The sequence below is a fragment of the Schistocerca serialis genome, chromosome 4, assembly GCF_023864345.2.
Source record: "Schistocerca serialis cubense isolate TAMUIC-IGC-003099 chromosome 4, iqSchSeri2.2, whole genome shotgun sequence".
NCBI classification, from domain to species: Eukaryota; Metazoa; Arthropoda; class Insecta; order Orthoptera; family Acrididae; genus Schistocerca; species Schistocerca serialis.
The window spans coordinates 317,453,362-317,479,901 of record NC_064641.1 but is presented as its reverse complement, the minus strand read 5'-3'; the positions used below and the strand labels follow the sequence as shown (position 1 = coordinate 317,479,901).

At 42.7% G+C, this 26,540-nt stretch overlaps 1 protein-coding gene across 1 annotated transcript in view; it reads left to right on the top strand.

The window, feature by feature from the left end:
* LOC126474025 (gem-associated protein 5) overlaps positions 1-26,540 on the top strand; it is a 343,111-nt gene that overhangs the window by 179,618 nt on the left and 136,953 nt on the right. The window contains exon 12 of the mRNA XM_050101432.1: positions 7,207-7,334. Coding sequence (XP_049957389.1) covers positions 7,207-7,334 — 128 coding nt within the window. The remainder of the gene's footprint in view (positions 1-7,206; positions 7,335-26,540) is intronic.

The following is a 26,540-nucleotide window of genomic DNA, read 5'->3' as shown; positions in this document are numbered from 1 at the left end:
ACTAGACGGCTAACAAGCCTAGGCAGCCACAAGTTCGACATGAAAACAGATTTGCACCATCTAGCAAGTGATAGCACTAGTTGTCGAATTCATTGGAATGAGATATGGATATCTACTGTGTGCATCGATGGTAATCACCCACCATGTACTTGGCAAAGGACCAGCAAAATCAGCGCTTATGCATTTCCAGTGACTGTCAGGTTGAAGCCGATTTACAAATTTTTGGCGTGGCACTGCTTGGTTATCAATGCACACATGACTGTGGAGCAGTCATCTGTTCTCTTTGCTCGTCCACCTCAAGCCATGTACAGTGCTGGTGCACTAGCTGCTTAGTTCTAATGATTCTCCAGTGTCTTCTACGTAATAGTTTCAAAACATATTGTTGCAGTGAAGTGGTAATCATGAATTGTTTGTTCATTCTGAGGAGAAAGGCTGTTGTATTGCGCATAGTATTTGCATACTTTGGCATCTGGAATTGTTTCCAGATTACAGGCCAACCAATCCAAATGTAATACTTGGGCAATTGTAGTGATTGATCTCGTTCAGTAGCTTGTGTGATCTCTCAACAATCAATGGGAAAATCTTGCTGCGTGTGCGTATTAGGTTGGTCAGTTTGAAGACAAGAAGCTTCTGATGCATTGAATTCCTGATCATTTCCCATAGGTAAATGAGACAAGAGTGTCTGCATTTGCTGTTGTGCAGTAGGGCGATAGAGAATTTCATACTGATAATTGGGCAGAAGTAGTGACCAGTGTTGCAGGTTCGTGCTGTATGATCAAGCTTATCTTTCATCGGACGAATAAGAGCAGACAACAGCTTTTGATCCGTCATGAGAAATTTCAACCATGCCGATTTTGATGAAATTTCATGACACAGTTGATGGTGGCTAAGGCTTCCTTTCCCAGCTGAATATAAGTGGCTTGGGCCTCATTCAGTGTCTTCGAAGTGAAAGCTATGGGGCATTCAGTGTTTCCAACCTTGTGAGATAAAATTGTCCCCACTCCCTATGATCTCGCATCAACTGCAAGCACCACTGATATTTTTTAGTATTGAAATGAATAAGACATGCGTAATTAAGTGTGCATTTTTCAACTTTTTAAATGGTAGTTTGCATTCTCCAGTCCATTGGAAAGGAACATTTTCACACTGGAGGTGATGCAAAGGAGCATCAATTTGCACTGCAGTCCAAATAAATTTGATATAATAGGTCAGTTTATCAGAACTGGCTGAAGGTCTCATACATCCTTAGGAGGAAGCAATTTCCAAATGGCCACTAAATGCTCAGTCAAGGGGCGAGCGACATGGATGTCAATGAAATATCCCAGATATGCAATTTCTGTATTGAAAAATGAACACTTCTATAAATTAGACTTATGCCCTGTGCCAGTTAAAACTAGAAAAAGAGAGTTGAGATGCTGCTCCAGCATTTGTTCAGGATACAGTGATGTCATCCAAATAATTTGAACATGACAAAAATTTCAACATAGCTTGTTCAAGAAAGTGTTGAAAAAACGCAGAAACAGATGCGCTTCCAAAGGGAAGATGCTGGTACTGATATGAGCTAACATCTTTATTGACCTCCTTTTTTTCCCCCTTTTCTTCCTCATCCAGGGGAAGTTGGAGGTAAGCATCAACTAAATCGGTCTTAGAGAAGAATTGTCCAGTTAGCTCCTCAGTACATACAACTGCGAAAGAATCGATAACCATTTGAGTGTCAAGTGGTGCTTAAAGTCAGCAAAAGTCTAATTCTCCTGTTCAGATTTCTTGTGATAACCAGAGCAGATGCCCATTGAATAGCTGAAATAGGTTTTAAGACAAGTTCAGAAACAACTTCATCATTAATGGCATGAGGCATTGGAAGGCTGGAGTGATACTTTTGTCTGAGCATTGTATTTGATTGTGATTTGTGTCAGAAAATGCTTTGCACATCTCAATGTACCATCAAACAAATGTCCTCATTTTTCAAATGATTTATAAATGCTGACATGAGAAACTTGTATATCAATAGCATGTACATTGTCCTCAATATATAATCCAAACAAATCAAACGCGTAGATGCCAAATATATTAAGACATGAGTGTGTTTGAACTATTGTGAATAGCATTGATACAGCCATATTTCAGTATTTTACTAGCAAAGTATACATCTCAAACACAGAGATACTTTGTCCTCAATTGCTCATAGGTAGTTTGATGAATCAATTGTGACTGAAGCAGTATTATGTAACTGGAATGGTACAAATTGATTGCAAATCTGTAAAGATATAAGGAGCTTGTGGGTTTTCTCCGTATGAAACTGTCAGTTCAGCTTTTGGAGGACTGCTTTTTCTGTTTTGCGAGGGACAAAGCCATTTGCTGTTTATTCATGTGAGGAGAGCTGATGCAAATTAGCCAAGTTTTGTACTCTGTGTGTTGATTCACAATTTTTGCACTTGCATCTACAGCCCCTATGAGCATTGCCAAGAGAAGCGGGTATAAATTCATAATGTGAGATCATATTAGTCTCCATTTGCTCAAATCTAGGTTGAATTGGAACAGAGTGTGCTTTGTGCTTCTGTTGGAGGCACACTTGCTGCTTGTGTCCTGATTTTTGACAGTGTTGGAATTTCGCTTATCTGGAGGAGGAGTGTTTGTGATCGTGTATGACATAACACGTGACACAAGACTTCAGAGCATGTGAATTTGCAGTATAAGTTACTGGTCATCTCATGTCCTGCTTATGCCATGGCTTCCAGCTGTTGCGCTATGCAACAACAAGCAAATTAAAGTTAATTTTCATATTCTCTGAGCTTTGATTACTTTAAGTTGGTCATTATGACAAGGATTGCAATGCTTCAGAATCTCATTATGTTGTCTGCAAGGTTCTGAATAAAGGCATCATGAAACTTTTCATCTTGAATAGAAGCTCCACAAGTGCAGCTAAATTTATAGTTTCCAGTCATGCTGTTGAGTTCAGCGATCCACTTTTAGCAAAACTGATTACTATTATGATGCGTGTGAAAAAGTTTAAAATGAGCAGCAGTTACATGAATCTACACTTCAAAAAAATTCATCAAGTTTGCTAGTGACTTCCTCGTAGGATAGGGCTTGGGGTTCTGCATGTGGGAACAGTTTTGTATGGAACCTAAATATGGATACTCCTTACCCAAGGACAAAAGAAAGAACATCATGAGTCACCTGTGATTTTGTAGGCTGTGAAATGTTTGAGCTGGATTTAGTACTCCTTCCATTCCTCTTGTTTCTCATCAAAATAGTGGAAGGGAGGTGGCGGCGGTGGCACTTGGCCTCCAGAGTTCTGTGCTTAAGCTATAGTTTCTTGTGCTTACTATGGATTTAGCAGTCTGGTAATGCTTGCCAGTAACTGTTGAATTTGTTGGCTCTGAAACTGAATAAGTGCAGTGTTTGTGCTCCAGAAGTTGCCATTATATACAAAATTTAAAACACTGCAAGAACAGATATAACAAATTAAGGAATACTGTAATAATAATAATAATAATAATAATAATAAAATAATAATAATATTGGAAATTGATATTAAAGAATAATGGTGAAAGTCCGTCACCCTGTCGCACTCCAGTTTGGATTTCAAACACAAACAATACAGTGCCTCCGGAAGTACGACAGTACTGTAGTGCCTCAATTTTGCGTTAATGGATATGGACTTTTTGTTATAATAGTATAATATAATATAACGATGCAGACAATAGAACTGAATTCAGGAACATCATCAAAAAACGTAAATTTGACACCACAACACAGAGGAGACCAGGATGCAAATGGACAGTGGAGCGAAAGAAACAACACAGTGAACACATGAAGAAAATTTGGGCTCAGAAAAAACACAAACAATCATCATAAAGGAATTCAAGTTCAAACGCTCTCTTAATTGGGAATAATCGAAAATAATAATAATAATAATAATAATAATAATAATAATATTGGAAATATGCAAAGTAGATCCTAAATTGATACAGTTCCTAAGCATAGTAATGAAAAATTGGAATATCCAAACAAATTCAAATAGTATCACATCACAGCCAATACAGATTAAGCGTGGAATATACCAAGGAGACTCATTAAGTCCTTTCTGGTTCTGCCTTGCTCTGAACCCACTATCCAACATGCTAAATAATACAAATTATGGATACAATATTACTGGAACATACCCACACAAAATCACACATCTGCTATACATGGATGATCTAAAACTACTGGCAGCAACAAATCAACGACTCAACCAATTACTAAAGATAACATAAGTATTCAGCAATGATATAAATATGGCTTTTGGAACAGACAAATGTAAGAAAAATAGCAAACAAGAAGATTACATATTGGATAACCACAGCGACTGCATAGAAGCGATGGAAAAAACAGATGCCTATAAATATCTAGGATACAGACAAAAAATAGGAATAGATAATACAAATATTAAAGAAGAACTAAAAGAAAAATATAGACAAAGACTAACAAAAATACTGAAAACAGAATTGACAGCAAGAAACAAGACAAAAGCTATAAATACCAATATTGACCTACTCATAAATACCAATATTGACCTACTCATTTGGAGTAGTGAAATGGAGTAACACAGACCTAGAAGCACTCAATACACTTACACGATCACAATGTCACAAATATAGAATACATCACATACATTCAGCAACTGAAAGATTCACATTAAGCAGAAAGGAAGGAGGAAGAGGATTTATCGACATAAAAAACCTACATTATTGACAGGTAGACAATTTAAGAAAATTCTTTCTAGAACGAGCTGAAACTAGCAAAATACACAAAGCAATCACTCATACAAATACATTGGCTACACCACTGCAATTTCATAACCACTTCTACAACCCTTTAGATCACACAATATCAACAGATACGAAGAAAGTAAATTGGAAAAAGAAAACACTACATGGCAAGCACCTGTATCATCAAACACAGCCACACATCGATCAAGACGCATCCAACACATGGCTAAGAAAAGGCAATATATACAGTGAGACGGAAGGATTCATGATTGCAATACAGGATCAAACAATAAACACCAGATATTACAGTAAGCATATTATTAAAGATCCCAATACCACAACAGATAAATGCAGACTTTGCAAACAACAAATAGAAACAGTAGATCACATCACAAGTGGGTGTACAATACTAGCAAATACAGAATACCCCAGAAGACATGACAATGTAGCAAAAATAATACATCAACAGCTTGCCTTACAACATAAACTTATAAAACAACACGTTCCCACAAAGAAGTATGCACCACAAAATGTACTGGAGAATGATGAATACAAATTATACTGGAACAGAACCATTATAACAAATAAAACAACAGCACATAACAAACCTGACATCATACTCACCAATAAAAAAAAAGAAATTAACACAACTAATCGAAATATCCATATCCAATACAACAAATATACAAAAGAAAACAGGAGAAAAAATTGAAAAATACATCCAACTGGCTGAGAAAGTCAAGGACATGTGGCATCAGGATAAAGTTGACATTATACCAATTATACTATGAACTACAGGAGTCATACCACACAATATCCACCAGTACATCAATGCAATACAGCTACATCCAAACTTATATGTACAACTACAGAAATCCGTAATTATTGATACATGTTCAATTACCCGAAAGTTCCTAAATGCAATATAACATATACTGTACAGTTAAAAGGAAGTCGCACTTTATCAAGGTCCGCGTCACTTTCCATTTTTGACCAGACATTATGTCTCAGAAAAGAAAGAAAGAATAATAATAGTAATAATAATAATAATAATAATGCAAAAATTGTGAAATTGAGACACTTTCCACTCCTAGATATTTCTAGAAAAGACAAATTTCAGTTAATTCCATTGGCAGTGAAGAAAATTTTGATTAGTTTATTATGCAACTGTGTCGAAACTACTTCTGCGGATCCAAGTAGTCACTATCATGAATTTGTCAGCAGAAATAGCTGCTACATCCATTGATGTAATGAACTGGATGTACATTTGAGAACTCAAAAACTATAGAAGGATAATACATAATCCTTTATAAAGCATTCTTAAGTTATAATCCTTTAGTCTCTCTCTCTCTTTTTCTTTCTTTCTTTTTCTGTTCCACTAGTACCAGTTTCGAATAGTTGCTAGCACTTGAAGTAGCAATGCCATTACACTGGACATTTTACTATGTTCATAAGATCTCACTCCACTGTCATCCGTACACTTGGTGTGATCGGGTAGTAGTCTGATCCCTGATGATAATCTGAAGACAATCAGAAGTGGAGCTCTGAGTGCAGTGGCTTAAAAAGACATGGATCAGTCATAATTGCAGGCAGCGAGGTGATGCGAATTCAGCATCACCTGATGGCATGTGTATTACCACCTGGCTGTATGTAACGAGCCCTCTGTAGCAGCAGTTCATTGGTAGCTGATTTAAAGGTATCTTCTGTGAAGATGAGAGCTGTGGGCAATGCACCTAGTGCAGTCAATGAACAGACCGTTGATACTGCAGTATTCCTTGTTGACTTTTAACATTAATGCCAACCACAAACACACTTTGTTTTAACAATTTTATTGTCAGACACAGCACTTTCACCTGTTCGCTGATTGTAACTGGCAATAAAGTTGTTAAGACATTATGTTAATCAGACTACTCTTTCGACCAAGTCTGTTTTACCGACCTATTGTTTTGTGTAGAAATTATTTGTTTAAGAATATAAATTGTTCAATATAGTTTGAGCCGTAAATGTCAGAAAAATGTATTTGCACATGGGGAATTGAACTCAGATATCCTATTTTAGTTTCCATTTTTTCCACCTAAGTACATATATTTCTAACAGACTTGTCATTAGATACATATCAGTGACCCTAATCACAGCCTCTCTCTGAATTTGTTTTTGATATGGGTATAGGTATAGTGCAGATTATACACTTTGAAGTTGATTGCTGATTGATGGAACTGATACTTTTAATTGTTTTGTTATGTTGTATTTTTGTCAGGTTTCATTGTTGGTTTGTAGCACTGATATTATTTTTAAATTTATTTTTGCACTTACTATGCCCATCAGATTTAAGTTTTTATCTTCCGTGTTATTAGAAAAAGCGTTTAACTTTGAATGGCATGCTAATAATTGCTTGGTAATCTTTTGCTAATTTTGTAAATATTAGATTCCAGTTTATTTTTTTGTGCTTTAGGTAGTGCAACCACTGACAGAAAACCAATGGCTGAGTTGAGTGGACATTTGAGCAGGGTAGTGAGTGTGTCTTGGAGTCCACATATTAGTGGCCAGCTTGTATCTGCTTCGTATGATGGAACAGCGCAGTTAAGTATCTCATATTAATAAGGATTATTGAAATGAATTGTATATGAGTCAGTGAACTTAGTAGATTAAGAAAAGGATGAATTACTTTATTATTGAGATGATCAGTGCTTTGCCTGTTGGACTCGTGCTTAATTATTGTGAGCTGTGGTCCACTATTTCATATAGAATATCTGATTCTACTTTTAACAGTTTGCGGAGCTGACACACATACAAATACATCCCAACAATTTATAATATGTAGGTATTTCATCAGAAATGGTCTGTAGGAAATGTGGAAAATAAATAAAGGTTACGGTAATCATTGTGAAGTTTTTATGCCGGAAATCCTACTCAGTTATCCCTGTTTCAACATTTGATAAGTAGATGTTGCTCTTCTTTTAAAATATAAACATTGAAGGTCATGTTGGGAGAGAGGAGTACTTGTCTCAGAGTACTAGTTCAAAGAAAAAGGAGAGACTGGTTGATAGGACACATCCTGAGGCTGGTAGGAATCATCAGTTTAGTAATAGAGGGAAGTTTGTGCATTGGGCGATGGGGGGGGGGGGGGGGGGGGGGTAATTACAGTGAGAGACCAAGGTCTGACTACAATAAGTAAGTTCATATGGCAGTTGTTATCAGAGATGAAGAGGTTTGCATGGGATGGAGTAGCATGGAGGACTGCCACAAACCACTCTTTGGACAGAAGACCTCAACAAAAACAACAGTTTTAAAGCTGGAATAAAAAAGGATATTTCAGAAATAACTTGCAACAAAAGACTGCATAGTCCAGTGTTGACAACATCAACAACAATGATACTTATTTCTGGCGACAATTGCAGTATGGTCAGTTGGCAAATTTAAAGGTAAAGAAACTCCCTAGTAATCAGAAGTGTTTTTTCCTTCCCATGAGAGGAAAGAGGGATAGGTTGGGAAGGAGGGGAAGACCACTCAGGCTTCCTTCATGCCTCTCCCCTCCGCCCCTCTTGTCCTCACAATTAGTTTGGTACCTCTTCTCAATCTTCTCAAACATATTCCTCATTTGTTCCTGTGAAAGGAACTAACAGATCAAAAGCTGAGTATTCTTTTAAGTGTCTATTAGCTACACTGAAGTTTCACATCTTGAAGGCAAGTACTGGCCATTCTGTCACCTTGCAATTTTACAGTTTTGTCTGTCCATTTCAGACACTGTATAATCTTTGTCTTGAAAAAGTCATTTACTTAACCAAAACCAATCCAGATTGTTTTTACTGTGCATGCTATTTCTTTTCAGTGTATATATTATGCATTTGAGGTCTAAAAATTACATCTGGTGCTGTTGAGAATAGTTTTCATTAAAGAATCTCTGTGCCTGACACTTTGTTCTTTTTTGTATTTGTGAGTATCCTGAAGAAACCTGATGAAATCTATAATGTTCACATATGTATTCTCCTGTATACTAACATAGGTTAGTGTAGATTTGGTTGAAACTGAGTCGAAAGCTTTCTCAAAATCTAAGAGTTTCAAAGTTGTGATTTGTACTTTTGGCTTGTTTCTAAATTTTGTTCGCACCTTGTGAATGGTACACCAGCTACTGATAGCTGCTTGTTCATTTGCTTTTTTAAAATCTAATGTTTTTCTTTGTGTTGTTGGTAAGTTTAGTGAATAGGTATACTCCATAAGTACAAATAGTTTCGGGGCTGGCTTCATAAAAAAATAGAAAAATGTTTTAAGATGGTGGTTTAAATGCATCAGATAGTTTACATATCTCCCCCCCCCCCCCACACACACACACACACACACACACCTACACTTACATTTACACTTTGATTTACTGAACATAAATACAACCAAGTGCAACTGTTGGAAACGTTGTTTGCAGTGTTGTTCAACTCGCGCGTGACAGTCTTGAATGTCATTTATGTTGTCAAAGTGCTGACAGTTCATGTGAATTTCTATACTTTGTCCTTCTGTGGTAGGTTTGTATTGATGCCAAGTCTCATAACCTTTGACAATAAAACTGCCCCCCCCCCCCCCCCCCTTCTCACATGTGAGAAAAGAATTTTTCACATTTTGGATTTCAATCAAGTCATTGCAGGTGAACATGCATCATTTTTCTTCGGAAGTCACGGTGTGAGGAACAGATTTGGGTCACACTTTTGCCTTCTTCAAAACATTCTGGAGAATGTCTTGAACACTTGATTGAGAGATATTGCTTCATTAAGATTTATTACAACAACATTGACACACTACAGGTACATAACCAATACTTAACACTGCCTGCTAACAACTGATCGGTTAAATGCACTTCTGTTGTTTACAGTTGTCAGTTCAAACTGCTATCAAAGTTACTGTGCCTCTGTTGTTTACAGGTGCTACTGGAAGTTGCCACCACAGTTACTGCACCTCTGTTGTTTACATTTGTTAGTGGAAGTTGCCACCACAGTATCTGCGCCAACATCGCTTGTACTCCAGGAAGTTCCTTTTGTATGACTTATCATCCTGCTTTAATCATTTCTACTGAAAAATTCCTTTTTCCATACTTCAAGTGGCTTTATGTACTTCATTTGGCAGTATTTCTAGAATATCACTATTTTCATTTTCGACCATTTGTGATTTTCATTCATCTTGCGAACGATTTGAAATTTTAAAACATCCACGCTGTCTTCATAAAATGTTTATCCATTGTATGTTTCCAGTCATCACTCTCATCACTTGTGACTTGTTCATTGATTAAGATGGTGTAATGATTAAGACCACAGGTTCATATTCAAGATTGTCTGTAAAGCCTTCGAGCTTCAGATTTTCCCTAAATTACCTGGGGGTAATGGCCTGATAGTATGTTTCAAAAGGACAGTTGTTTTTATTACCCATCCTTGTTCATTCTGATTTTGAGCTGCATCTTTACCAAGGAACACTCAGGAGCATTGCCTCCAGTTTAATACTCATGTCACTGAAAAGGTGCTTGAAACAAATATTAGAGTCATTGATGGTAAGAAAGAGCTGAAATCCTTAAACATGAATAAAGCTTCAGGGCCCAATGGCACACTGGACTCGCATTCAGTAGGACAGTGGTTCAAACTCACATCCATCCATCCAAATTTAGGTTTCCTGTGGGATGGTTGCTTTCAGAGGGACGGATGTTTTCCTTCCCCATCGACATAATCCGAACTTGCACTCAGTCTCTGATGGCCTTGATGTCAACAGGAATTAAAATAAGTCTTCCTTTCTTCCTACTAGGGCTCAATGGCAGGATGTACAGCATCCTGGAAAACCTAGAAGATAGGGAAATCTCAGGGAATTTTTTTGTTCTAGGGAACACAAGAAATTTTTTCCATTTTCCATAAAAACCCTGGAAAGACATGATGTCTCATTTGATTTTGGCCAGATGCATTTGTCTGCACTCTGCTTGGCTTGATGCAGTACTGTGCTAACTGTTCACCATCAGCAGCAAGCCAACCAGCTCAGCCTGGCCAAGTCCAGATTAGCTATGCAGAGGTTTGTTGTTGTTTACATGGAATAGCTGGTATGCCTGTCACCATAGCCTGGCCATCCTATGCTAGTTTGTTGTTGTGTCATGATTCTTTGTGTTTGTAACACAATGTGATGCTCAAGGATCTGTGATGTGTTTGGGTGGTTTACATTTACATCTTTTCAGATGTACTGCTTTGTTTGCTAACATGGTTTTTATCACAAAGACATGTGCTTTTATGGGAGGTTGTGGCCTATTCAAATCCATTAATTTGGAACCAGGAATACTAGGGTGTGATAGGTTTGCACACAGTTCATTTTTTGGACATATAACAAAAAATTACTGTTGTGCATGCTAACAGCTGTCTATCTCATTATGTTGTGTACAAATAAGATTGATTGCAGATCTTTAGTGGTAGGAACCTTATTGTGTAATTAGAACACTAACCAGGAGTCATTGGGGCTTCGGCATGTAGTTGTTGGCTTAATTGACATTGAGCTAAAGCTTGCAGTGGAATGCAGGGGGTCAGATGTTGAGTGGGGACTGTGGAAGTAGGTGCCTAAGGTATTGGGGTGAGATGACTTTTTGCATCACTTCTACCCACAATGGCCAGTATTTCCAATTCTGCTGTGGGTTTTGGTCAACATAAACTACTTTCAATTACACACATGCAAGGAAGATTTTATCACTTTGCTTTGGACCCACTCAGGGAGACACATAAGTGAGGGGGAGTGGTGGAAGTTGCTCATGACAAAGAAAAAAGCACAGTTGTGAAATTTTCTAGTGGCATCCTGTCTCTGTGAACTCTTGGATCACATCTCACTTTGTTGTTTAAGTATGATCCTGTCTAATGCCTATGTTACCTCAGGCTTACTCAAAGAACTGTAAATGTGCATTCAACCCTTGCTGGACTGAGTATCGAGAATTTTGGTGGATCATAGAGCACACATCTGAAAAATTCAATGTTTGGTTCATGTTGTCTAAAATCAACTTGTCACTCAGAAATACAGACAAGCAAACCTTGTCCAGTCTTGCAAAGGAAAGAAGTAAGCTGGGCTCCAGGCTGCTAGGAAGCTTACATTGTCTATATCCATGCTGTTCGCTGCAAATAGACATGAGTTTGTGATTTTTGCTCCGTATGCGACTCTCAGTTCAACTTTTGCTATTGCATTGAACATGGCCTCTGCAGTGCCACCTGCCACCTCTGGATGCCTCCAGCTAAATGTCAACTCTGACAATGGAAAGGACAATCTTGATGATGCACTTGATTCACCATGTGTACCGGAAATAAAATAACCAGTTTCAGTGAAAAAAAGCAGCATTTCTAATCAGCTTCCATGTACTTTTAGTCTGCTACAATGCAGGCAGGGAGTGCATCATGCAATTGTGGTGTGTCCTAGCTACCAGGCATTACCCTGAGGCAGTCACATCAAGCACCTACTACAGGAACTTCTGGACTGTGGCTGATGATACTAGATTATGTGCAGAGGGATGCCATGATGAAGACAGAGATCCATTTCTATCTGTTGGCTGCTGTGAGGCACCAGTCTTCTCAGGATATTGGCACCTTAGCAGCCAGTAACATTGCCTCTAAAATGCAGCTTCAGAAGTCAAAAATAAAATGCGGCATTGCATTTAGACTGGAGCCATTTTTCACAAAATAACTACAGGAGAGTGTTGCTGCATGTGATGTGATAGTGATGGTGTTTGATATGTTTGCATGTTTTTCGAATAGTGGTTGTGCCACATTTCAAGCTGGTACCTCACTTCAGTGTTTTTGAGAAAAAGTGCTATAAAAGGTTTAGTTGAATTTGAGGCAGGTGCATCCAATCGGAGGTAAATCTAAAAACGCAAGTTATTCATTCGTCCATGGATGGCCATTGTGTTAATGAAGCATTTCTAAGAGAGCTGAAAAGCCAGCTCAAAGGCAAGGGTAATTGAGAGGGTACCGTGCTTTTGGACTTTAGGACATGTGGCCTACATATAGTGCAAGATGGCTTTAAGACAGATTTTACTAGCTTTAGTTGGAATCTTGTTCAGTTTCTGAGAGCTTTGTGTAATCTTCTCAATGTTCCCTCCTGCCAAGCTGATTTCAACAATATTACAAGCACGTCTGTTTTCCCACAGAAGCGTTTTGCTGTTTGTTGGGTGGAAAATAAAATTGTGCCTGTCTGGACTCAGCAAATGTTTAAAAATGTGTAAAGGCAGTAGAAAGAGTGAAGAAGGAACAGAAGTGGGCAAAACCAAAGCCTAAGGTCACTACTGTAATTCCTGGGAGTCTTAACTACAGGGTAGTGTGTGAGTCGTTTAGGGGCAAGATGCTGACAGTTCATTTCACCTTTTTTGAAACTGTGGCTGCTCAGGTTGACTTGTTTATGACTAAATTTCAGTGATATGCTTGTGTAACTCCTTTCTTTTGTAATTCCCTGTTGTTGGTTGTCAAAGAATTAATTGAGAAAATTTGTCCAAGCAGAAGTTTGTAGAAACAGTGTAGCATCAGCACAGATCTGAATAACAATTAAAATCAGTAGCAGCCTCAGAAAGTGGACATCAGGTAAGAAGCAATCTGGGTCAATATTACATATCGGAGAAATATATCTTGGTGTTCCAGAATGAGTGCCTTACATTTGTGAAGAGTACGGTATCCACAATTATGGATAAATAGCCCCTGGCTTATTTCTTTATAAAGGCGTTCCATGTTCTGTCCCCAAAGTGCCAATTAATGCTGACCATGAGAATAGACAGTTATGCACTGCATTGATATGTCTCACTACCTTATATTGCTTTGGTGGCCATGATGATGGCGCCTTTGCCGATGAGTTCCAAAGTTTAGTGGAGATGATGTCAGTAAAGGAAGTCCTCAAAGAATTTGATGGGGATCATGTTCGCGTCAGTCAGTTCTGGATTATGGCCATTTTGGGTGAAGAGTAGACATGAAAATTTGAAGAGATTTATCAAGATTTCTTGCAGTCTTTTCCATGACTGTGCCAGCCTTAGAAGAGGTTTCTCTGACAACTCCATTCTGGTAATAATTTGACTGAAACCTTTCTCATAGCTGTTCATACTGTTGGCGATGTCATGAAGGTCACGGCATGGTGGGGGGGGGGGGGGGGGGGTTGATCTGTAATCATCACAAAACAGTTAATACACAGCTTTAGAAATGCATGTGATAGATGCCATGACATAGTACCAGAGAAAAGGACAGTTGAGATGTCAGAAGAAAATGAGAGAAAGAAAAAAGTGAGTAGAGACAACCCAAGAGCACTACAAACAATAAAAAACAAAGCTCATGGAAAGAGGTGAGAGAGAGATTTATCTGATTGAGGTAGTAATTCTATCACTGCAACGACTTGTTTGTGACTTACTGTCCACTTATGTGTCCTCATTAGACTAGTGTATTACTGTGATTCGTCAGTTTGTCCTGGCATATTTGTTGAGTAAGCAGTCCATCTGTCCAGTTCATAGTGTCCAATGGACACACTATTTCGGCGATCAGACATTCAGACATGTCGCCATCATCAGGTGCGCTGGCAAACTGAACTCCTGAGGGTGTGCTTCTGACTATATCCCTTAACCTGAGAGCCGTTCCACCTGTGATCCGCACACCTGTCTTTGTGTCAGGGGTCACAGAGATGCAAATGTCGGCATCTGTGGTAGCGTTGATGTAGATGCCCTGTTTTCCCTTGTTGCCAGATCGTTTTGTTTGGTTAAAGTCTTCATGATTAAACTTAATGCTGATTCCCAAGTCATACTAAAATTATAGCCACGGTCTTGGTTGGTGACATTTTCCCTGTTGCAAATTTCTATGATCTCTCTAATAATGCTGTCCCAGTATTTGGAAGCCTGTGCCAAGATCCTGGTACGTTCATACTCCATCACGTGATTGTTGGACAAACAGTGCTCTACAACTGTGGACATGTTGGGATGCATGAGTTGAGCGTGCCTCGGGTTTTCTCGGCAATGATCTTAAATGGTGTGTCCTGTCTGTCCAATATATGAGGGCTGTTCAGGAAGTAAGGTGACTTTTCAAATTTTGCAGGCAATGTAAATTACATTATTGATATTTTTTTATTATGTTGGTACACACATCCCGGCCATATGTTCACCGTTTTCAAGTGAACAGCATACTTTGTGTTTGGCAGATAGAAAGGTTAGACCTGTCTTAGTGTGCTTGACGATTTTCGATTATTATAAAAGTGGAGCAAAGAATTTGCATCAAATTTTGTGTGAAAAATGGAATCAAATGTGCTAAAACACTTGAAATGATGACTGTGGTATATGGTGAGTCTGCTCTAAATAAAAAAAAATGTTTACGAATGATACAAGCTCTTCCAAGATGGCCGAGGAGATGCCAATGACGAACTTTGCTCTGGACGCCCCAGCACATCAATAACAGGTGATAATGAAGCTGTGAAGAAAATTGTTTTCGAAAATTGTCGGATTATTTTAAGAGAAGTTGCTGAGAATGTTGGCATATCAGTCGGCTCTTGTCGTGCAATTTTTTCTGATGCTTTGTGCATGAGATGTGCATCAGTGAAGTTTGTTCTAGAATGTCTCAATTCCAATCAGTAGAACTGTCGCATGAGCATCGCTCAGGAGCTCTTGAATGACATCAGTGATGATACTGATTGCTGGAAAGGGTCATAACTGGTGATGATACGTGGGTTTACAGTTATGACATCGAAATCAAAGCCCAGTCATCCCACTGGAAGCATCCCGCAGAGCCAAGACAGAAAAGCATGCCAAGTTCGATCAAATGTCAAAGTTCCGCTCACTGTTCCTTTCAATTACTGTGGCGTAATTCATCTTGAATTTTTGCCTCAAGGTCGTAGGGTCAGTAATGAGTATTACCTTGATGTTATGTGCTGTTTGCGAGAAGCAATGCACAAAAAAGTTCAGAATTATGGAAAACCAATTCATGGCTTTTGCATCAAGACAATGCACCTGCTCATTCATCATTGCTTGAGAGATTTTTTGGCCAAAAACAACACGATAACCGTGCCTCAGCCGCCATATTAACCGAATTTGGCCCCCTTCTACTTTTTCCTGTTCCCAGACTGGAGAGATCTATAAAAGGATGAAGATTTTCAACGATTGAAGAAATAAAAACTACATCGCTGGAAGTACTCAAGGCTGTACCAAAAAGTGCTTATGAGAAATGCTTTGAGGATTGGAAGAAGTGTTGGCACAAGTGTACTGTATTTGAGGGGGATTACTTTGAAGGGAACAACATGCATATTGATGAATAAGTAAATATTTTTTCGTAAAAATATAAAGTAACCTTAGTTTTTGAACGCGCCTCATATGTCTTTCCACACTGACATGGAATCTGTTATACTCTGGCCTTCCGCAAACTGAGATCCTCTTTGAAATCAAAGATGATCTCAGTTTGCAGACAGTCAGCATGTACTGGATTCCATGTTAGTGTTAAAAGACATGTACTGGACAGGCAGGGAGCACTGCTGAAGATCGTTGCCGAGAACACCAGAGGCGCACTCGACTCGTGTATCCTGGTTAGTCAGCAGTCACAGGGCATTGTTTGTCTGAGAATCACGCAATAGTGTTTGAAAGTGCCAGGATGTTGGCACAGTCTTCCAAATACTGAGACAGCCTTGTTGGAGATGTCATACCAATTCACACCAGGGACGATCTCTCAACCGAGATTGGGGTTAATCTTAGCAAGGCTTGGGAGTCAGCACTGAGTTTAGTGAAGAATACTCTCAGCAAACAAAACAATGTGGTGACCAGGGGAACAGAGCACCTACATCATCCATACCACAGATGTCAATGCTAGTGTCTCTGTAACCGCCTAAGCAAGGACATGATGTGGACCACAGATGGAATGCCTTGCAGGAGCAGGGGATATAGTGGGCCGCGTGCCCTCTGGAGCTCAATTTGTTAGCGCATCTGACACTGACAACACTCCCCTGCGGGTCCGGGGATTAGAATAGGCCCGCGGTATTCCTGCCTGTCGTAAGAGGCGACTAAAAGGAGTCCATCCCCCTCACGGGGGTAGTTAGCGCCTGCGTCCGGAGACGGACGGTTCCACGACCTATAATCGTGGTCTTTTTGGTTTTTCACTTCTCATTTCTTCCTTCCTTTTGTTGGTTCCTTTCCTTGCTCTTCTCGACCTCACTGTCTTCCTTACTCTTTCCCTTGACTTCTCCTTGCCTTCTCATTGCCTTTTTCTCCTTGCCTTCTCATTGCCTATTTCTCCTAGCCTTCTCATTGCCTTTTTCTCCTTGTCTTCTCATTGCCTTTTTTCCTTGCCTTCTCCTTGCCTTTTTCTCCTTGCCTTCTCATTACCTTCTTCTCCTTGCCTTCTCATTACCTTCTTCTCCTTGCCTTCTCTGGTCTCCGCCTCGGCGTTTGAGACAGTCTGTCCTCTTTCTCCCTCTCTCTCTTCTTTTTCCTCTTCTTCCTTCCTCCCTGTGCGTGCCTGAAGGCCAACCCACGCGTTCGCACGCGTAGCCGGTGACGGGGTAACGCGTAATTCCCCGCCCTGGGTAGACATGTAAGGCACGCGCGTACCCCCTGGTAAAGGCCAGGCCCGGGGAGGGGTGATTGCCTGAGCTGATACCTTCTGACCATGCCGATTGGTCCCTCCGTCTGTTTCTCGGGAGGTGTGACCTGAGGTGTAAACATTCACCTAAGGCGGGAGTGCCCTCTGAGAGGGTCCCCACAAGGAAGGAGCGCGCCATCGGAGACGCTGGCAATCATGGGGGATTCCTCCGCAATGGATTCTACTCCATCTCTTTCGACTTCGACTCAAAAACGGAAACGTGACCAGCCAACAGTGACAAAAGTACTACCGCCTGCCCCACAGTTCCTCGTAGTTTCTCGATCTGAGGACGGAAAGGATTTTTCCTCTGTCAACCCTTTCGTTATTCAGAAGGGCGTAGATGCCATAGCCGGATCTGTCAAATCTTGTACCAGGTTGCGAAACGGCACCTTATTACTAGAAACTGAGAGTGCCTTTCAGGCACAAAAACTGCTTCGGGCCACCCTCCTGTACACGTTCCCTGTCCGGGTGGAGGCCCACCGAACTTTGAACTCGTATCGTGGTGTAGTCTATACTAGCTCCCTCGACGGATTGACTGATGAGGAGCTTCAATCATTCCTCGCTGAGCAGGGCGTGACGGCTGTCCATAGGGTCATGAAAAAGGTCAACAATGACCTTGTACCGACCCGGACAATTTTCTTGACCTTCGATAGTATTAAGCTGCCATCGCGCATCAAGGCGGGCTACGAGGTTATTTCTGTTCGCCCCTATGTCCCGACACCTACGCGCTGCTACCAGTGTCAGCGTTTCAATCACACTAGACAGTCTTGTTCCAATGCGGCTAAATGTGTCACTTGTGGCAGGGATGCCCATGAGGGTGACTGTCCACCTCCGTCTCCTCGTTGTGTGAACTGTCAGGGTGACCATGCCGCATCCTCCCGCGACTGTCCTGTCTATAAGGAAGAACGCTGTATCCAAGAAATTCGGCTCAAAGAGAAAGTGTCCACCTCGGCTGCTCGCAAGCTATTGGCTAGTAGGAAGCCCACGCTGCTCCCAGCGGGGAAATACAGTACTGTCCTCGCCTCTCCTCGGACTACCCGGGAGGTAGCAACCCAGACATGCGATCTGACCTTCAGCACCACGGTCGTCCGTTCGGCCAGTGCTAAGATCGCGCGGTCGACGTCTCCTCTTCCTCCCATCACCCCACAGACACGAGCACCTTCCTCAGCTTCTGCTAAGACGAAGACATCGAAGTCAGATGCACGGGCCTTCAAGAAGGAACCATCCCGTGCAGACTTCCTCCGTACCTCGACCTCCCAGCCTTCGACCGGTACTTCCACTACACGTCCTTCCAAAAAGGCGCATAGGAAGCACAGTTCTCCTTCTCCGCCACGGCGCATTCCTTCTCCTGCGCCACCCAGCGGTTGCCGCCCCAGGCCGTCATCTGTTTCGCCTGGCCGCACCGCTGGTAGCCGTACATCTGGCCGTTCACTGGCGGAGGAAGCTCCCCCTCCCGGCCATCCTCCCGAGATGGCCGATGACCCTATAGACCACATGGACGATGACTGTCCGCCTACTGATAGCGGCGGCAGTGCTCGCTCGAAGCCAGGCCCTAAGCGGCCTTCGAGGTGACCACTTCTCTCATCTTCCTTTTTTTACGATGGCACTTATTCACTGGAATATTCGCAGCATTCGCTCCAACCGAGAGGACTTGAAGTTGCTGCTCCGCTTGCACCGTCCGCTCGTCGTAGCCCTCCAGGAAACGAAGCTACGCCCATGCGATCAAATTGCCTTGGCACACTACACCTCTGTGCGTTTTGACCTACCCCCTGTGGTAGGTATCCCAGCTCATGGAGGGGTTATGTTGCTGGTCCGGGATGATATTTACTACGATCCCATCACGTTGCACACCGGCCTGCAGGCAGTTGCCATCCGCATTACTCTCCCCACTTTTACGTTTTCCTTTTGTACCGTTTACACTCCATCGTCATCTGCCGTTACCAGGGCAGACGTGATGCAACTTATTGCTCAGCTACCTGCACCATTTTTGTTAACTGGAGACTTCAATGCCCACCATCCCCTTTGGGGCTCTCCAGCATCCTGCCCGAGGGGCTCCTTGTTAGCAGACCTTTTCAACCAGCTCGATCTTGTCTGCCTCAATACTGGCGCCCGTACTTTTCTTTCGGACACATCTCACACCTATTCCCATTTAGACCTCTCTATATGTACTCCCCAACTTGCACGCCGGTTTGAGTGGTATGCACTTTCTGATGCATATTCGAGCGACCACTTCCCGTGTGTTATCCATCTCCTGCAGCATACCCCCTCTCCGTGCTTCTCTAATTGGACCATCTCCAAGGCAGACTGGGGGCTCTTCTCTTCCAGGGCGACCTTTCAGGATCAAACCTTTACAAGCTGCGATCGTCAGGTCGCACACCTCATGGAAGTCATTCTCGCTGCTGCTGAATATTCCATCCCTCACCCTCCTTCTTCTCCACGTCGCGTACCGGTCCCCTGGTGGACCACGGCATGTAGAGACGCTTTACGTGCTCGTCGACGTGCTTTACGCACATTTAAACGCCACCCTACAGTGGCGAATTGTATCAATTATAAACGATTACGTGCTCAGTGTCGTCGTATTATCAAAGAAAGCAAGAAAGCCAGCTGGGCTGCTTTCACAAGCACCTTCAACAGTTTTACTCCTTCTTCTGTTGTCTGGGGTAGCCTGCGCCGGCTATCTGGCACTAAGGTCCACTCACCAGTTTCTGGCTTGAAGGTCGCGAATGACGTCCTTGTAGCCCCTGAGGCTGTCTCCAATGCCTTCGGCCGCTTTTTCGCAGAGGTTTCGAGCTCCGCTCATTACCACCCTGCCTTCCTCCCCCGCAAACAGGCAGAGGAGGCTAGGCCACCTAACTTCTGCTCCTCGAATTGTGAAAGTTATAATGCCCCATTCACCATGCGGGAACTCGAAAACGCACTTGGCCGATCACGGTCCTCTGCTCCAGGGCCAGATTCTATTCATATTCAGATGCTGAAGAACCTTTCTCCTGCGGGTAAAGGTTTTCTTCTTCGTACATACAATCGCATCTGGATTGAGGGACATGTTCCCGCATGCTGGCGCGAGTCTATTGTTGTCCCGATTCCTAAGCCGGGGAAGGACAAGCACTTTCCTTCCAGTTATCGACCTATCTCGCTTACCAGCTGTGTCTGTAAAGTGATGGAGCGAATGGTTAACACTCGATTGGTTTGGCTGCTCGAGTCTCGACGCCTACTTACCAATGTACAATGTGGATTTCGTAGGCGCCGCTCTGCTGTTGACCATCTGGTTACCTTGTCGACCTTCATTATGAATAACTTCTTGCGGAAGCGCCCGACCGCGGCTGTGTTCTTTGATTTGGAGAAGGCTTACGACACCTGTTGGAAGGTGGGCATTCTCCGCACCATGCATACATGGGGCCTTCGCGGTCGCCTCCCTCTTTTTATTCGTTCCTTTTTAATGGATCGACAGTTCAGGGTACGTGTGGGTTCTGTCCTGTCCGACACCTTTCGCCAGGAGAATCGGGTGCCACAGGGCTCAGTCTTGAGCGTCGCTCTCTTCGCCATCGCGATCAATCCAATAATGGATTGTCTCCCAGCTGATGTATCAGGCTCCCTTTTCGTGGACGATTTTACCATCTATTGCAGCGCGCAGTGTACACGTGTCCTGGAGCGCTGTCTTCAGCGTTCTCTTGACTGTCTTTACTCCTGGAGTGTCGCCAATGGCTTCCGTTTTTCTGCCGAGAAGACGGTCTGTATTAACTTCTGGCGCTACAAAGAGTTTCTCCCACCGTCCTTACGACTCGGTCCCGTTGCTCTCCCAATCGTGGAGACAACCAAATTTTTAGGCCTTACATTTGACAGGAAACTTAGCTGGTCTCCACATGTGTCATATTTGGCCGCCCGTTGTACCCGTTTTTTAAATGTCCTCCGTGTTCTCAGTGGTCTGTCGTGGGGAGCGGATCGAACCGTCCTACTTCGTCTATATCGGTCGATCGTCCGCTCCAAGCTGGATTATGGGAGCTTCGTATACTCCTCTGCACGGCCATCCATCTTACGCCGCCTCAACTCCATACAACATCGGGGTTTACGACTTGCGATCGGAGCATTTTATACCAGTCCCGTAGAGAGTCTTCATGCTGACGCTGGCGAATTGCCACTCACCTACCGGCGCGATATACTGCTTTGTCGGTATGCCTGTCGGCTACTGTCAATGCCCGACCATCCGTCTTATCGTTCCTTTTTTGACGACTCTCTTGACCGTCAATACGGGTTGTATGTCTCTGCCCTGCTACCCCCTGGAGTTCGCTTTCGTCGCCTCCTTCACCACCTTAATTTTTCACTCCCTGCAACCTTTCGAGTGGGCGAGAGCCGCACGCCACTTTGGCTCCAGGCTCAGGTCCGCGTTCACCTTGACCTCAGCTCGCTCCCAAAAGAGGTCACCCCCGGTTCGGTCTACCACTCCCGTTTTTTGGAACTTTGTTCGAAGTTCATCGACATGACTTTCATTTATACAGATGGCTCTAAGACCAATGACGGGGTCGGGTGTTCCTTTATTGTCGAGGCACAAAGTTTCAAATACCGGCTCCATGGCCATTGTTCTGTCTTCACAGCTGAGCTCTTTGCCCTCTACCAGGCTGTTCTTTACATCTGCCGCCACCGACATTCTGCTTATGTCATCTGCTCAGATTCCCTGAGCGCCATCCAGAGCCTCAGTGATCCGTACCCGGTTCACCCTTTCGTACACCGGATCCAACGCTCTCTTCAGCAGCTGGTGGACGTCGGTTCTCCAGTTAGCTTTATGTGGGTTCCTGGCCGTGTCGGTATCCCTGGGAACGAAGCTGCAGATGCCGCGGCCAAGGCTGCGGTCCTCCAGCCTCGGACAGCTTTTTGTTGCGTCCCTTCGTCCGATTTTAGCAGGGTGATTTGTCGACGCATCTTATCTCTGTGGCATGCCGATTGGGCTGCACTTACCGACAAGAAGCTTCGGGCCTTAAAACCTCTTCCCGTGGCTTGGACGTCCTCCTCACGCCCTTCTCGGCGGGAGGAGGTCGTTTTAGCCCGGTTAAGAATTGGACACTGCCGGTTCAGCCATCGCCATCTGCTGACGGCTGCGCCGGCGCCGTTCTGCCCATGTGGGCACTTGCTGACGGTTAGACACATTTTAATGTCCTGTCCAGATCTTAACACACTGCGCCTCGATCTTAACCTGCCAAATACTTTCGATGCCATTTTAGCGGATGACCCACGAGCAGCTGCTCGTGTTCTTCGTTTTATCAATTTGACAAACCTCGCTAAGGACATTTGATGATGCTGTTTTTTAATCCTATGCCTGTCAGTCTGTCTTTTATCGTGTTTTCCCTTTTAGTTGTTGTGGTCAACTTGTGCCTCGCGGTGTATTCTTAGAGTAGTCAGGGCGCTAATGACCATTGAAGTTGTGCGCCCTAAAACCACAAAAAAAAAAAAAAAAAAAAAAAAAAAAACTGGCAACACATCTGATCACCGAAATATTGTGGCCGTTGGACACAATGAACTGACAGTACACCTGTGGACTGTTTGGTCAACAAATGAATTGGGAGAAACTAAAGAATCACATCATAGAACTTTATGGGGAGGAGATGTATCACAACATGAAGAAATTCGACAAGTTTTACCATCAGAGATGCCTTTTGCTGAGTGCTCTAGCATTTCTGAAGAGATGTTGTGCCCAGCATGTTGTGCCGAACTTTGCTAAGGTCAGGCAGCACATCGATTCTGCAGCAGCCAGGAAAACTGAAAAGCGGGCCAGCCTTGCCTTGGTACATGAGAGAGTGTACTTTTCTCGCTGGAGCCTTGAGTATACTTCCCAGGAACTATTTAAATGATATTTGTAGTTGGCTAATCATTTTAATTATTGGACCTAGGACTGGATTTATAGTGTTACCTGGGTGGCAGCCAATTCTGCTCAAAGGAAAGCTACAGGACGTCAAATATTAAAGTTGTCACGTCTCTCTGACAATTCATCACTGGAGGCACCAAGTAAGACAGTGAACAATCTGACTGACTTGGAGCGGAGTAATGATGCAGTTTAATTTCCTGAGAAGGGAGTTAACTTTGCTCTCACTTTGGTCATGGACATCATCAGCATAGTTGAACAGTTTGCAGCACAACTACTGCCTAAAACAGCTGAAGAAGTATGTTGTGAAACCTGCCATGCTCTGACGAGAACTAAGCCTTTGAAATCATAACATTACCAGCAGAGAAAGGGCGGCCATTTGGGACCTGAGAGGGTGCCCTGAAAGTGTTGTCTTACTTCCTGACAAAAGCAGCGCAACTGTTGTTCTTTCCCACAAGGACTACTTTGGGATAATGCAGAGCCAGCTAGATGAAGTCTCCTACTGGAAGACCAACACTCACCCCGCAAAGAAGGCGGAGAACGATACTAGGTCTCTTCTCAAGGACACGGGTTTACAAGAGGGGGTTGCCAGGAAACTGTTACCTTAAGGACTTGTACTCTCAAAACTATATGGACTTCCTAGAGTCCACAAAGATGAGGTGCCTTTGTACCACACTGTCAGCAACATTAGGGCACCTATATATTTGCTGACAAATTACCTGATAGAAATACTAAGCCCTCTTGTGGGTAAATGCACTCATCATATCTGCAGTTCCGTGGTTTTTGTAAAATGTCTCAACAACTTCAGAGTGAAAGACTCAGATATCCTGGTGAGTTCTGATGTCATTTCATTGTTCACCAGGGTACCTCTGTGAGAGTCACTAGAGCTTATTGGTTAGAAATTTGACACACAGACCACTGGATTTTTAGGCGTGTCCTGGCCTCCACATATTTTCTGTTTAATGGAGAATACTATGAACAAATAGGAGGAGTCACAGTAGACAACCCACTCTCACTTGTGGTTGTGAATTTGTGTATGGCATACTTCAAGGAAGAAGCCCTGGCGTCTCCAAATTGAAACCCATTTGTTTTTTCTTTATGTGAATGGCACTTTCGTTATGTGGCCCCACAGAAGGGGCAAACTTGCTGACTTCCTTACACATTTTAACTCAATACATCCCAACATTAAATTCACTATGGAGACGGAAGCAGAAGGAAGATTACCTGCCATTCATGGACTTCATGGCCAGGAGAAGAGCTGATGACACCTTTGTTCATGGCATGTACCAGAAGAAGACAGACACTGACCTGTATTTGCATACAGACAGTTGCCACCACTCTTAGCTGAGGAATGGGGTACTAAAAGCACTAGTACACTAGTCATCCTCTATTTCAGATGCAGAGTGTCTGCCTGAGGAACTGGAAAACCTCAGAACTGTATTTCAAAATAACAGGTATCCAGAAAACACACTAGATGCGCTCTTCACCCCACAACAGTACAACCTGTGGAGATGGAAGAGGAAGAGGCAGTCACTGCCTTTATACCATACACTGGTACACTATTAGAAAAATCGGAAGCACATTAAGGAAGCACTGAGTAAAGATTGCCTTTTGCCCACCAAATAAAAGTGGGCATCATTGAGAAGCCTCAGAGGTGAGCTCGGTTTGGGGAAGGCCAGTATATACCAGATTCCATGCCAATGTCGAAAGATATATATTGGACAGACAGTGTACACTGTTAAAGATCATTGCCAAGAACACCAGAGTCACACTCGACTCCTGTATCCCAACAAGCCAGCGGTTGCAGTGAACTATTTGTCTGAGAATCACACAATGGAGAACGAATGTACCAGGATCTTGACGCAGACTTCCAAATACTGGGACAGTGTTGATAGAGGGGCCATAGAAATTCGCACCAGGGACGATCTCAGCAATTGAGATTGCTGCTATAATCTCAGAAAGACTTGGGAACCAGCACTGAGTTTAATCAAGAAGACTCTCAGTTAACAAAATGATTTGGTGATCAGGATGAACAGAGCACTTGCATCAATGCTGCCACAGATGCCAACGCTAGCATCTCCCCAACCGCGGACCGTAGAAGGGATGGCTTTTGGGGGCAGGGGATATTAGTTGGCCGCGCGACCTCAGAAGCTCAGTTCATTAATGGTGACATTTCTTATCATGAAATATTGTGCCCGTTGGACACAATGAACAAGCAATACACCCATGGACTGTTTGTCTGTTACTGTTCCTTCCTTAATCATTTTGTTCAGATGGTATTTGGATTTTATTCTTAAATCTCTATGTAAAAAGTGTAATTTTTTACTTGCATATATAATGCTCTTCATTTTTATGTCTTGTGTGCTGCCAACAGCTGATTGTTCCTAATTTGTCTAGTTATTAATAATGTTACTTCATACTTCCTTTGCTACCAAGTCTCATTCTACATTGTCCAGTCACATTAATGGACCAACTGCCAAAATCCTGAATATGATCTCAAAGACCAGATACGTGCTTGTGTTGATCCATTGGGCCTTCCAGAATGATGTGATCTAGGGAATGCCACAAAAACATTCCCACAGACCATAACATTTGCCCCTTTGGCCTGGACCCTTGCTTTCAGGCTTTCATGTCATACTCACCAACAGCCATCTGTCTGATGGAACAAAACTAGGTTCATCAGAACACTCAGTGGATGTCCAGTTGCTGTTATTAGTTTGCAAATTCCGACATAATTGCCACTGAACAGCAGTCAGCATAGGTGCATGAACTAGGTGCTTGCTGTGGAGGGCCAACGGCAGCAACATTCGCTGAACAGTCATTGAGGAGACACCATTGGTATCCCTGTGATTCATCTAGATGGGCAGTTTTGCAACAGTTGCACATCTGTTCACCTATACACATCTCTGCAGCCGTAATTCCCCTTCATCACCTATGGCCTGTGATGTACCACTGTTGCCTCAATGCGTTGTTAGATAATGCCATTTTGAAACTTTCTGGCAGATTAAAACTGTGTGCCAAACTGAGACTCAAATTCAGGACCTTGCCCAAGAAAGGCAAAGGTCCCGAGTTCAAGTACGGTCCGGCTCACAGTTTTAATCTGCCAGGAAGTTTCATATCACCGCACTCTCTGCTGCAGGTGAAAATGTCACTCTAGCACCATACTACCATGCACACCATACTATACCACAGCAGTATTTGAACAGTTTACAGATTTAGCAGCAATGAAAATGCTTCCACCTTTGGCCCGAAAGCCAACAATCATACCCATTTAGACATCAGATAAATTGCTCCATGTCCGCATTACGACAACAACTGCACTATATTCTGCATCACCCAATGGTCTTTATATACCATACCATCCCC